Here is a 13,498-nt window from a genome sequence, read left to right as displayed (position 1 = left end):
GCTGAGCCCTCAACCTGTGGGATCTGACACTATCTCCAAGTAGATAGTGTCAGAATTGAACTGAATTAGAGGACAGCCAGCCGGTGTCTACTGCAGAATTGATCTGCTGCAGAATTGATTGCTTACTTGCTGGTGAGGAGAAATCCCCACGTTTCAGTGACCAGGGACTGCAGGAATATTCTGTGTTGATTGTTGGGTGAGAGTACAGAAGGAGAAAATAGAGAGTTTTTTCAGTATCCTTATACTATCCCCAAGATGTATTATAATTCATAATTGTATCAACTATTTTTTTGACCTATGATTTTCTACTAACTCAACTGTAAGACGTGTTTTATAATTTACAGGATTCTTCTGTGTATGCTGTGCTAATGAATTTTTGTAATCCCTTTCTTCCCTCCCCATTTGTGTCTGTAGGGCACTTTATTTTAAATGCTGGATTCTTTGCTCTAGAAAGTGGGAACTGGTGGGGAGGAGGGCTATGGATCTTTTGCTGTCAAAATAGGTTAAAGTCAAAGAGTCTTCATGGGCACAGCTGTAAACCAGTGGTAGTTGTCCATATTGGTAGTGTGTCCTTGTCTCATTGCCTTGAAATTAAGAGTTAAAGCAGGACTAAGCTTTTTTGTTACTCAGTTTTGAAAAAATAACCTTTTTTGTTCATTGTAATAACTTTTCTTTCACCACCTCAGTTTCTCAGTGGACATAGTTCATCTTCCTTTACACCTTTTGCTTCTCTCAGGCCAGTGAGAGACTGTCTCATTTTGAACACCATGCTAATAATTATCACCCACCCATATGGACAATTGACTAGCCCAGGGGAGTGTTTGGTTTTTTTTTTCTCTAAGACCATCTTCTCTATTGAGTGCTCTGTAGGGAGAAATTACAGAACCGACTCATTAGGCCTGGCTTGAGGAACTAGCCTGTGAGGTTAGCTACTATTTATATTGTGTTTTTATCTTCATATCAATAGTGTTTGGGTCCATCACAAATTGGTGTGACAGGCTCGGGCGGACCCACATTTTGATTCACATTCTCGCTGTAGTAAATCGGTATTAGCACAGAGGTGTGGACTAGAGCAGTAGCTCCTCAGCTGGGTATTCTAAAGGATAGTAAAGGTTCCAGAAATACCTGGAGGCTGGTATAAATGGATATTGCTGATATTTCACTTTTGTTTACTAATACTGGTGAAAATGCAAGCAGTTTTCTCAATTTTGTTTTCCTAAGTTCTAAAACTCATGTGCCCCTTGTCATCTTCCAGCCATGGTGCCTTTCTACATAGGGGCAGTCAAGAGAGTAGCATCTGGGGTTTGCCAGGACAGGTGGAGGAGGCTACAGAGCCTGTCCTACCTGGTCCCACTCATGTACAGCCCATGTGGCAGTCATCCAAGATCAATAGGGAGGAATTCACCTGAGACAGAACTGTGAAAACTTGGTGAAGGGACCAATTTGAGTCTGAAATCAGAGTCTAGAAACCACTGGGCTACTTTCTGAATTTCTCTCTCTTAGCTATTTGTAGGTTTTTTCCTCTGGTGAATTAATTTTAGGATCATTAAATTCATGGAGGTGGGGAAACCTGAAGTGACTTGACAGCCCAAACAACTAAGCAATAAGTTGCTCCCTTATTTCTAAAGTGTTAGCAGAAGTTTGATTACTCGTATCATATCAAGGATTTGGGAAGGAATGTATCCACTTATTTCACAAGTGGTAATTTTATTGAGTTCCTACTAGATAGGTTCAAGGGAAGTATACAGTAATGAAAGTGGCAGATTTAGTTCCTTGTTGCATGAAACTTACATTCTAGAGGTGGAAAGAGATTAAGAAATCAATTGCTGTATAATCGTCTAATTAGCTGTGTAATAACACAGTAAAGAAGTGCACACTGCTGTGAGAGTGAGTGAAGTGAGGAAGGCTTCCTTGAGGAGGTGGTTTGTAAGCAGAGTGAGCTGGCAATAGCTGGAGTTTGGAGGTTGTATGTGTTGGTGCAGCTTTGACATAATTGTGGGAAGAGGGAAAAGTCTGGGCTGAGAGCCCGAGACAGGAAAGACCATGGTCAGGTGTTTTGGGCAGGAGTCTAGGCAGCTAGGGGGGTGACACAACACTAACGCTGGAGCCACGGTCTGGGGCCCCATCACATGGAGCCTTGTAGGCCACATAGAAGATGTTGTATTTTATTTCGAAAGCAGTATTAAGACAGTAAGGGATTTTTAACCAGTTAGTGTTATAATCATATTTTAAAAATATTTTGGCTGCTGTATGGAGTAGAAAAGTGTATGCTAAGTTATTGAAGTCACCTAGGAGATGATGATAACTTAATTTTGATGATCACAGTTGAAAGAATGTTGGGACTTAAGACAGAGTTTCTCCCTTTTTAATGTCATGGCAGACGCAAATGCTTTTAAGAACTATGCTGTGGAAAATGGACAAGGGTGACCCAGGTGCTGAGGAGAATCCATACCTTGGCCTCATTGTAACCCATTTGCAACGGCCAGATGATACACTCTTATTTTTGCAAGCTGAGTGTTTGGGACAAGAGTCAAGGATGAATCCTGGGGTTTTTGTCTAAGCAACTGGCTTCACAGAAGTGCTTCTGAGATTTAGGACACTGAACAGAAGAGGGGAAGGACCATGGTTTCTTGCGTATATGCTGAATTTGAGGGGTTTGTAAGTCATTCAAATGGGATATTGAGTAGACCCATGGTTGTGGAGCTCAAATGAGAGAAAAAGGTAAGTCATGTAGGTGATAGCTGAAGTGAACTAGAGAGGTGGCATAGGAACAAGTATTACAGAATTTTCACACTTAAAAGTCAATTAGATCAGAGTGAGCTAGCAAAGGAGATGAAAACTAGGAAGTTTAAAGAGGTGTTAGGAGTGCCACAAGATTCTGGAATCATGAGAGTCAAGAGAAGAGAGTGTGGAAGAAGGAGGGAGAGTTCTGCTGAGAGGGTCAAGTCAGATGAGGACTGAAAGTTTTCCGTTGAGTTTAATGACATGGAAATCGTTGATGTGACATTAGAGTCACTATGCTGGAACCGTGTGCAGAAGCCAGATGGAAGCCTACAGGTTGTAAGGAGCGAGTGGGAGGTTAGAAAATGAAAACAGAGAAACAACGGCTCTGTCGAGAATTTCATCTGTGATAGGAAGAGCAAGATGACGTGGGGGCTAGCTGCGGAGTGGAGGGAGACCTGGCAAAGGCAGTAAGGCTAGGGGAGGAGGGGCGTGAAGAGACAGTGCAGAGTGCAAGGTAGCTGAGGAGAAACTCGGAATGGATGCAGGTGAGGGCAGGTTTGTGTGCTGGGCAGTGGGCACTCAGGATAGCTTCCTGCTGAAGGTTCTGTTTTCTCTGTGAAGTATGAGGCTATGGCAGTTTGAGTATGAGGAGGTAGGATACTTTGGAGGCAGAGAAGTTTGACATAGTCATCATAAAGAATGGCGAGGTGAGTTTGTAGAGAATGTGGGAGGGTAGCAGGCAGCACTGAGGCCCACCTGAGGCTGGCTCTGCTGTGTTCAGTTCCTGATCTTGATTCCGTGAGCCCAGCTGCCCTTGCCTCCGTGTTGGGGGATACTTGTGTTCACCCAGGGAGGCAGTCATGGCAGTCCACTCAGTGAACTGATAGAGGAGCGAGAAAGGCTCCTGAGTCACGGGAGTGATGTAAATAAATGGTCAACTGTGGAGTCTAAGATGGCCACGGATGGATGTGAAGGCAGGAGGTGAAGAGGGGATACGCAGGAAGCAGAAATAAGAGAACTACAGGATCCAAGAAGAAAATGCTGAGGAAACAGAGTGGAGATATAGGAAGTTGTGATCAAAGAGTGAATGCTCCCATTCTGTGCATCGTGTCGTGAAAGAACCTAAACCCTTGCATGTGGAGATGGCCTTCCCTGGTGGTGACGGCCATGGGGGTCTGTCTAAGCAAGTTTGACTTTTCTCTGCAGAGTTGCATTTTGTTATTTGGTAATACTGGTTGTTTAGTGTTAGGTCAAAAATGTTAATTCTCTCCTGTTAACTTTGGGTACTATGTGTAGATGAAAAAAAATTGCTTTTGTTTTAAAGAACCGTATTTTCACGATCTCATGACACCATATCATCATTATGATGGAGCCAAAAAAGCAGAGCCTTCTCAGCAGGGTTGCAGAATCTGTTAGGATGGATGGTTGTGCCATCCAACAAGAAACAGGATGTGAAGAGGAATGTGAATTAGGTTGCATTTATGATGAGGTCTGTGGTAAGAATGGAAGAATGAGTGTTGGATGTAAAATGGAGGGGAACAAGGTCTCTGGGGATGAAGAAATGAAAAAAAAAGAACCTGTCTAGCTGGCCACAGGGATAAACATTGAAATCACATGGTTATGGCTAGACTCGAGGTGTAGAAGACTTCCCTGAGCATGGGGTAGGAGTGGGGAAGTCACTGGAGGTGGTGGATGACAGCGATGGGGCACAGTGGAGGGTCAGATAATTGGATGTCATGGACCATTGAGGGCAGGGAGCAGGATTTTGTTGTTGATGTCATCACTTTCTTTTTTTCTTTTTTTTTTTTTTCCTTCTAGTGGGTAAGGAAATGATGATCTGGAAATTGATAAAAGCAAGAACTACTTCCCTTCCTTGAGACCCTGAGAATTAGGGACCACTAGTATAGTATTCTTTGTGTGTGGTCCCTAGACCAGCAGCATCAGATCACCTGGGACTTAGAAATGTCAATTCCAGGGTCCCACTGCAGACCTACAGAATCAGAAACTCTGGGGGTGAGGTTGGCGTCATGTCTTAACAAGCCCTGCTTGACCCTGATGTGCTCAGAGTTTGAGAACCATTGCTGTAATGATAGCTGATCCGGGGTGAGGGGAAGGAATTACTCAGTGCTGACTCAGGAGAACGTGGATGGATTTTCACCTGGAAGGATTTTGGAAGGAGGTAGAACCCTCAATTCAGTGGACATAGGTCCTGGCTCCCCTGGTTCCGAGTGGCATTAGGCTGATACTAATGGTCTCAGAACACATGTTGGAAGTTTGGTCTTTGCTTAGACTTGGAGTTGCTGTTAGTACCAGTAGCTGTTACAAGGAATAGTTAACTTAGTGTCATTTTAGTTGTGTTTGCTAAAGTTTTAAAAACATGATTTACTATATGCAAATTAAGTTTATTTTTAAACTTTTCGTAAACATTCTCCATCATAAAAATGAATTGTCATTTTAAGAGGTAGTTGTTCAGAATTCAGAATTTATTGTTCTTTAAAAAGTGTTGTATAGATTAAATGATATTTCAGAGGGTTTTCTCCTGATCTCCGTATCTAAAATATCAGGTATGTCATTGTCATTGTGAACTGAGGAGGAAAGACATTTTTATCAAAATAACTATTCAATTATTACAAAAGACAAAAGAAGATTAACTAGAGGACTTGTGAAAGTGCTTGATAAAGATTTGTCAAGGAGGAATAATGGGAGCTGTGTTGAAGAAGGTATAACCACATTTTAATAGCTGTGATTCCTACAGTTTGACATTTAGCCATAGACATTCTGTAATTTGGAGTGGAGCTGACCTTGCACAGGCCAGTAAAGAGAGGAGAAGAAACCCTAGCAGCTCCGGCAGTTGAAGGGGCAGATGGGATTATGAAAAGAGCTCTAAATTGGGGGTAAGGTTATTTGTGCACTAGTCATGGTTGAATCGATAAAAAATTGTTTCACTGATGACTCCAACAAATATTTGCACGCCTAGTTTGTGCGAAGACCTATTTTATAAGCAAGGAAATTCAGGCCTAGAAGTTTGATGACTTCCCCCAAATCAAATTTACTGGAAAAGCCTTGAAGCAAATCCAGGTGTCTAAGTGCGAAAGCATACCAAGCTGCCTGCTGTATCAGTGTAGGGGTTTGGTTTCTAGTGGTCTCACCCATGAGGGTATTGTGTTGCTGTCATTCTCTCTCCAAAACAACATAATGAAAGAGAGTTTCCAGAATATTTGTCTTAATAAATTTGTATGGTGATGAAATCGTGGGTCACCTTAACCCCTGTCATCAAGTGATTCATTATCATTTAACAATTTAGCAAGCACTCAGTTTAGTGGGACAGATCTTTGAAGAAAATGATGGGGGAAATGACACTTGGCCAGAGGGCACTTGAGACCATTTTGTTTAGTTGGCCATGATGCCTACCTACTTCACTCTGTCCTAAACCTGGGCCATCAAATGTTGGTACCGTAGGTTGCAGACTATGGTACCAGCCTCTTAAGGGTTTATCTTACCATGCATTCAATAGTCTCGTTGGACAGAGACTGATCTTCCCCTTGGGACTAGGCACACCATATTTATAAAGTGACATATCAAGAGTATATTGTTTGCTTTTGATGAAAACTGCCCCTAAAAAAGGCATCTTAGGAAATAATCCCTTCTATAATTTAGTGTTTTGTTCCTTTTTGGAACTAGTAAATATCAATAGTAATAAGGTTAATAATACTAGAGTAACACCTAATTTATTTGATATTATAAAAGGATAGATAAAATATTGCTAATAATTTAATATTCTAGTTAAGTAACATTTAGCTTTGAATATATATGTTTGAGTGTATACATACACACACTCAGATGGATTTGGTTTTTATGGCCCCTTTTGAAAAATTGATCTAGTGGTGTATTTTTTTAAAAATGTGCATATCCTTTTAGCAAGAATTTCATTTTTTTTCCAGAAGAATATATTGGCAATATATTCTTGCCTTGAGCTACTGGAAATTACTGGTAGTATTCAAAGCGTTCAAATGTTTAATTTGCTTGTGAAGCTTTAAATTTGAGTGAAAAAATTGGTCTTATAAACAACTTAGAAAAGTTGCTGCCTGCTCTAGATACTATTTGTGCTAAATTAATTTAGTATACTAATCAGAACTCTAATGAAGTCTGTGAACTGCTAATGTTAGATCAGCGAATAAATGGCTGATTTTATTTCCCAGAAGAGAATATTTAGAGATGAGGTTGGGAAGAAGTTGAAAAAAATCAGGATGTGGTTGTGTAATCTTTTCCTAGTTCCCTTTCAAGATGATCTTTCCCTGGTCATTACTCTTACTCATGAAGATTTCTTTCTTTCCCTCTCTTCACCTCCCAGCCTTCCTTCTGTTTCTTTCCTCTCCACCAGTCCTCTCTCCCTCCTTTTCTAGTGAAACATTTTGTGTTGGTGGTTTATTTTTGCTGTTGGAGGAATTACTCCTGGGATAGTGTCTATAAATAAGAATTCTAGAGCATTAATTAATTTCTTACTATCTATGGTTTTGTTTCATTCAAACAATCTTATGGTCCTTCCTTGTAGCCATTTTATTAGATTCTGAAGGGCCAAATCAAGCTGTTTCTGGGCTTGGGGCCATATTTTATAGCAAGACTTGTTTGAGTTTTCAATGAATTGGTGCTTAAGCTAAAGCCATTAAAGCCTGCTTCCAAGAAAACAAAACTGGCAGCACAGTTTGTTCCATTTAATTTTTTTTTCAGCATGCTTGATTTTTTAGGGGTTGGAGTTAGCTAGGACCAACTGGGAAAGGAATCCTGTAAGTGGGAGAAAGGCTGTCGTGTTGTTAGGGAGTGCACTTCAGCCTAAGTGGTGATTAGCAGCATTTAGCCTCTAAAAATAACTGATGAGCAGAGTTTGTAGTCAGGTCCAATTTCACTTCTAGAGGCCCTTACAGTGCAGGGGTTGGCCAGTCTCAAGCTCTGGTAGGCAAGTGCATGCAGTGTGCCTAAAAGCTGCTAGTAGTACTTTTGAGATTTTTTTGTTTTTTGTTTTACTTTAGCATTTATTATTCATGGATTGAAGAAGTCAAAATGACTGAAGATAAAGGTATATTTTTGTTATTTAGGCTTAAAGTGGCTTTAGATCTAACTGACAACTTTTCACTTTATTTTCAGTGGTGCTGTGTTAAAATATTTTTGGCTAAGTGCTTTGACTGCACTGTCTACGTTTTCTATTTTGAACTACCGGAGATACTGACTTTTCATAGTAGCTGAATATTTCATGGAATAATCTGTCTTTAATCAGAGTATGTTTTGGTGTCTTAATTTAGATGATCTTTAGTATGTTGTACTACTGGAGGCTGCATTTTACAAACCTCAAAAAATGCACAAGCTCTCTTCTTTAGTCTTATAAGTTAATTACAATGAATTTAAAGAATTGTGTATATTTAGATTTTATATAAAATTATAGGAGATATAAATTCATTCTCATACTAATGAACAGACTTACCTGGTTCAAGCAAGGACTTACCATTTATGGAAAGTGACCTACTTCTATGTGAAGCAGACAATAAATGCAAAGACAAAACACAAGGGTTTTGTTTTGTTTTTAAATTGACTCTAACTTTGAAGTATTCTTTAATGATATATTGAATTTAATGTTTTGTGTATATTTGCTTTTGCTTTACTTTGTAAATTAAGATAGTCTTTCCATTAATTGAAAGACTGAATGCACTCATGTTGAAGATTTATAAAAGAAAAAAATATGTGTGTGAAAACTGCTTCTAACTCTCAGCTGTCTAATCAGCAACTGAAAGGATTCTTCCATTAGGATAGAGAACAAGAGCATGTCCTATGTGAATACTGTTTGAATAATTGGTTAGAATGGGTCACTTGACTCGTCTGATAAAATGCTTCATGTAGCTGTGAAGAATATGAGATATGTATCTGCCTTTTAGTTCTTTTGGAAGACATTTCTCCCCTCTTGTGGATTAGGTAATCTATGTAGTTAGGAAAAATCAGCTGTTACATCTGACCCACTTTTAACAATTTTCGATTCCCAAAGGGCGACATTTTATAGCATGGAAAAATAATCAGTTTGATGAGTTGCTTGACAGTTTTTGTGTTTTTCAAAAAACTTTAAATGTATAGAGTTTATGTGTAAATATGAAATTCCCAACATAATGCCAGCTAAAACTTACAAATGATTTCTAATTCAGTTAGTAGTAGGCCAGTGAAGTAGCTAATGACCGTTCAAGTGCTGGGGTTCGTCTTCTTGTCTCCCTTCCCTTGACCAAATAAATAAAATTACACATTACCCTTCCCTTGGCTTTTGTTTTGGACAGTCTTCATTTTCGACTATTGCTTGCCATAGTAATTTCCGTGTTTGGTGGTATGTAGGAACATTTTCTGATTTGGAGGTCATGTACTTTTGATGGAATAACGTGAAAAAATGATTCACATAGTTTTTGCGGTATTCTTAAACCCCAGTAAAAATCCTTTTTGACTGATCCCAGAACTACAGGTTGAACGTGAAGCCAGAAAATGAAATGAAGACTTAGATTTATTCTGATCTTAGAAAATAGGGACATCTACTAGATGTTCTTCCCAAATACTTTTGGAACAAGGTACTGGTTTCAGATTTGCTTAGGGAGTTGTAAACCCTCTCAAGGGTTTGTCTTACCATGCGTTCATCAGTTTCATTGGACAGAAACTGATCTGCCCTTTGGGACTGGGCACAGCATATTTACCAAATGACATATCAAGAGTATATTGTTTGCTGTTGATAAAAACTGCCCCTAAAAAAGGTGTCTTAGAAAATAATCCCTTCCATAATTTAGTATTTTGTTCCTTTATGGAACAAGTAAATATCAACAGTAATAAGGTTAATAATACTAGAGTAACAACTCATTTGTTTGATATTAAAAAGGGATATATAAAATATTGCTGATAATACATTCTATTTAAGAAACATTTAGCTTTTAAAGTGATAAATCTCTATACTAAAAACTATTTTGAGTGAAAATTTTCCTAAGATTTATTATACATTTCTTCTATGTTTTAATGGCAGAATCAATGTGAAACCAGTTACTGTCTTGTACTGAAGATTATTTGAAGAACTGTCAGGGATTCTGCCTGAAAGTTTCAATCGTAAAGGACCACTCAGCTTTTCTGAGTTCCTGGGTCTGCTCTTGCTGAGAGACCTGTGCAGTCTATAGGCTTTTCCTCTGTCAACACTCTGTTGCTTTGACTCATTTGCGTTAGATTGTGTCTGAAATCTATTCTAGAATTTTGTGCATTGAGCTAGAAAAGTTGTTAGAATCACATCTAAAATAAAAATTAAGCAAATTCTAGGTAAAGGTGTATTTTTTTTTTTTACTGTGTTTGACTGTCTCCTTCTCATCTCAACCCCTTGCTGTTAATAATACTAGAGTAACAACTCATTTGTTTGATATTAAAGCTGTTTTGGTGCATGCATTCATTTCCTTTTTTAGAAAAAATATTTTGTCTACTTTTTCTTTTGTATTTGGTGTTGCAGTCAGTAACTTAAATGAGTATCACTGAGTTAACTTGGATAAATGATAATTTCCTTTTCAGAATCTCAGAAATTTTCCTCCTCCATTTCCCTTTAAGAGAGAGAGAAATGGAGAAACAATTAAACTTTGAGTTCCAACTATTACTTTGTTTTATTAGCTATTTCATTATAGACTTTTTAATTTTTTTTAAGAAAAGATCTTGCGGCCAGGCGCGGTGGCTCAAGCCTGTAATCCCAGCACTTTGGGAGGCCGAGACGGGCGGATCCCGAGGTCAGGAGATCGAGACCATCCTGGCTCACCCGGTGAAACCCCGTCTCTACTAAAAAATACAACAAAACTAGCCGGGCGAGGTGGCGGGCGCTTGTAGTCCCAGCTACTTGGGAGGCTGAGGCAGGAGAATGGCGTGAACCCGGGAGGCGGAGCTTGCAGTGAGCTGAGATCCGGCCACTGCGCTCCAGCCTGGGCGACAGAGCGAGACTCCGTCTCAAAAAAAAAGAAAGGATCTTGCTTTGTTGCCCAGGCTGAAATATAGTGGCGCAATCATAGCTCACTGCAGTATAGGCTTATTTTAAATAGTATCATCTTGGGTAACCGTTTGACTACATACTCATTTTAAAAACTTAATTATTGGGTAAAATTATCTGGTATACATCTACTGAATAAAAATGTTGGATGAATGAAAAGTTGAATTATATTTGTTTAGCCTTGCTGTTTTCCAGTTAATGAGGAAAAATACAAGAGACTGGTATCAGCTACAGAAAGTTCAAGAGGACATAAGACAAGAACCCAGTTTTACTGAAGATTTAGCATTCCTTTTACAAAAAAAAATTAGATTTAATTATTAGAGGCAATAAGTAGCAAAGGCAGAAAATTCTTAGTCATTAGCTACTATAGTTCCATATTTGGAGTATGTGGATATTTTGGAAGCTAGTATTTTTGTCACACTTAGTGTTGTACACAAATGGGTTTGTATGCATATGTCCGTATATATAGAAATAAGGGTTCTTTTTTGGATACAGTGTTAGAAAATAAGTCTTTCTGTTTATAAAAATGTAGTGAATTAGACATACAAAACTGTTACTGAATCTATGGCACTTCCTGACCTTACAGAAGCTTACTTTCCTAAAGCTTTTTTTTTCTTTAAATTTTAGTAGTGGTTTAATTTGTATTTTTTTATATGCTAACAACACATAAAAATTTTGAAAATCACCATTTCCCTCTACCAACATTGCAGACATTTTCACCCAATCTTCCCCTCCCATGCCTGTGTTTCAGGTAATGATACCTATTTGAGGTTGATTTAATCTCCAACAATAGGATCTATGCCCAGCAAGTATTTTTATTTAATAAATAAATTATGTTTTTATATAGCCAGCTTTCGTATAGATCATGTTAGAAACAAAGTTGATGGCCATTTGTCATTTGGTAAGCATACTTTTATGCATTTACCATATTATTTACAACTCTGGTTCTGATGGATCCATTGATATTTAAAGAATGTCACATAAAGGAAATTCTTCACTTTTTAAGAATGACCCAGCACTTTGAGAGGCCGAGGTGGGCAGATCACTTAAGGGCAGGAGTTCAAGACCAGCCTGGCCAATATGGTAAAACCCTGACTCTACTAAAAATACAAAAATTAGCATGGTGGCAGATGCCTGTAATCCCAGTTACTCAGGAGGCTGAGGCAGGAGAATCCCTTGAACCTGGGAGGCAGAGGTTGCAGTGAGCCGAGATCATGCTAGTGCACTTCAGCCTGGGTGACAGAGGGAGACTAAGTCTAAAAAAAAAAATTAGTCTTATTTAGTCATCAGAACTCTATATACTTTGATGCAGGCATGTAGATAAATATATGTATATGTTTGAGTGTACATATATATGTTCAGATGGATTTAGTTTTTATGGCCCCATTTGAAAAACTGATCTAGTGATGAATTTTTAAAAAATGTGTATATCCTTTTAACAAGAAGAATTCCATTGTTTCTACCAGAAGAATATATTGGCAATATATTCTTGACTTGAGCCACTGGAAATTACTAATAGTATTCGGTAATTAGAACTGGACTTAGAAGTCGAAGAGCAAGTTCTAGATTAGAGCTAGTGGGGTTTTTTGAAATCGTGTAATTTGGCCCACTGATTAGAGATTAAGGAACTCAGAGCTGTAGAGATATGTTCCTAGTTCTACCCAACTTGTACTGGTGACTTTGGGAGAATCATTTCATGTTTCACTTATAAAACAGATAATTATTCCTGTCCGTATCCCCGTTGGTTCTCACCCAGGAACTGCCCCTGAAGGGAACATGTGGAAATGTCTGGGGGTGTTTTGTTTGTCCTAAGCCTTGGGAGCTCCTTGCCTTTGGGTCCAGGGGAAACCAAGGATGCCAGAAATCTTGCAATGTGAGGAACAGGTGCACAGGATGAAACATTGTCCTGCATAAACATCCAGAAATGCCCTCTGTAGAAATAGTGGCAGGACACAGTGAGGATCACCACCAGCAATGCACATGAAAGCGACTCCACCTGCTGCACAAATAGGAGACACCGCCCTGGTCTTACATCATCTGTTTGATAAACTTTTCCTCTTCTTAAGGCATTTTGAGATATTATTTATCCTTTTATTAATATTGATATAATATGTATTGTACTCCTTTTTATGGGAGATTTGAATATTGTCTTATCTTTTTAAGGACAGTGTTGACTATTTTCTGTTAATATCAAATGATTTTTGTTTATTTTTGGCTGTGAGAAGAATATTTACAAAAGAATGTAAAGTATATTAAGCATATCAAATGCGATAAATGACACTTTAGATGGACAGCAGTTTACAAAACTGTTTCCTGCAGTGAGATCAGTTGTGAATGAGCCTTTTCCTGTTTCCTTGGGCCTCAACAGATCTTGTAAAGGAGTAGGAATGGATTGTACTGCTTCACTTTTCTGTCCTTCTCTCTCTGGCTAAGAATACGGAATGGTTTAGGGAGAGATATTTTCTTCTGTGGTAGTTAACAGAGTTTTTAAGATTCTGCAGAAATGAAATGGGACAGAGAAAAGGATTTGGCTACATTTCTGTGTGATTTCATTAAGTTGTTGATGTGCTCTGCCTTTGGAAAGAGGTAATTTCAGGTCATTTTGATGAGTAACTTGGATGGAATATACATGTTATTCTAAATCTTTAAAAACATTCAGGAGTTTATTTCTTTCACTACTTCAAAGTTAGTGTTGCATCTAAACAATCTTTTCTGTTTTCAAAAATATTTTATGTGACATGTTTTGAG

At 38.6% G+C, this 13,498-nt stretch overlaps 1 protein-coding gene across 9 annotated transcripts in view; it reads left to right on the top strand.

The window, feature by feature from the left end:
- The window catches only part of ASPH (aspartate beta-hydroxylase), a 227,846-nt gene that overhangs the window by 27,751 nt on the left and 186,597 nt on the right, over positions 1 to 13,498 (top strand). The window contains exon 1 of one of the 9 annotated variants that reach the window (XM_010360360.1): positions 7,623 to 7,798. The exons of 5 other annotated variants lie outside the window; for them this stretch is intronic. In XM_010360360.1, the coding sequence (XP_010358662.1) occupies positions 7,783 to 7,798 (16 nt within the window). In that variant the 5' untranslated portion in view covers positions 7,623 to 7,782. Of the gene's footprint in view, positions 1 to 7,622; positions 7,799 to 13,498 lie in introns of those variants that run through there. 3 more of the 9 variants (XM_010360359.1, XM_010360362.2, XM_010360363.2) reach the window with 3 other exon arrangements.

The sequence above is a fragment of the Rhinopithecus roxellana genome, chromosome 9, assembly GCF_007565055.1.
Source record: "Rhinopithecus roxellana isolate Shanxi Qingling chromosome 9, ASM756505v1, whole genome shotgun sequence".
Taxonomy (NCBI): domain Eukaryota; kingdom Metazoa; phylum Chordata; class Mammalia; order Primates; family Cercopithecidae; genus Rhinopithecus; species Rhinopithecus roxellana.
Note: the sequence above shows the minus strand (reverse complement) of the source record. Positions and strands in the feature narration are given on the sequence as shown.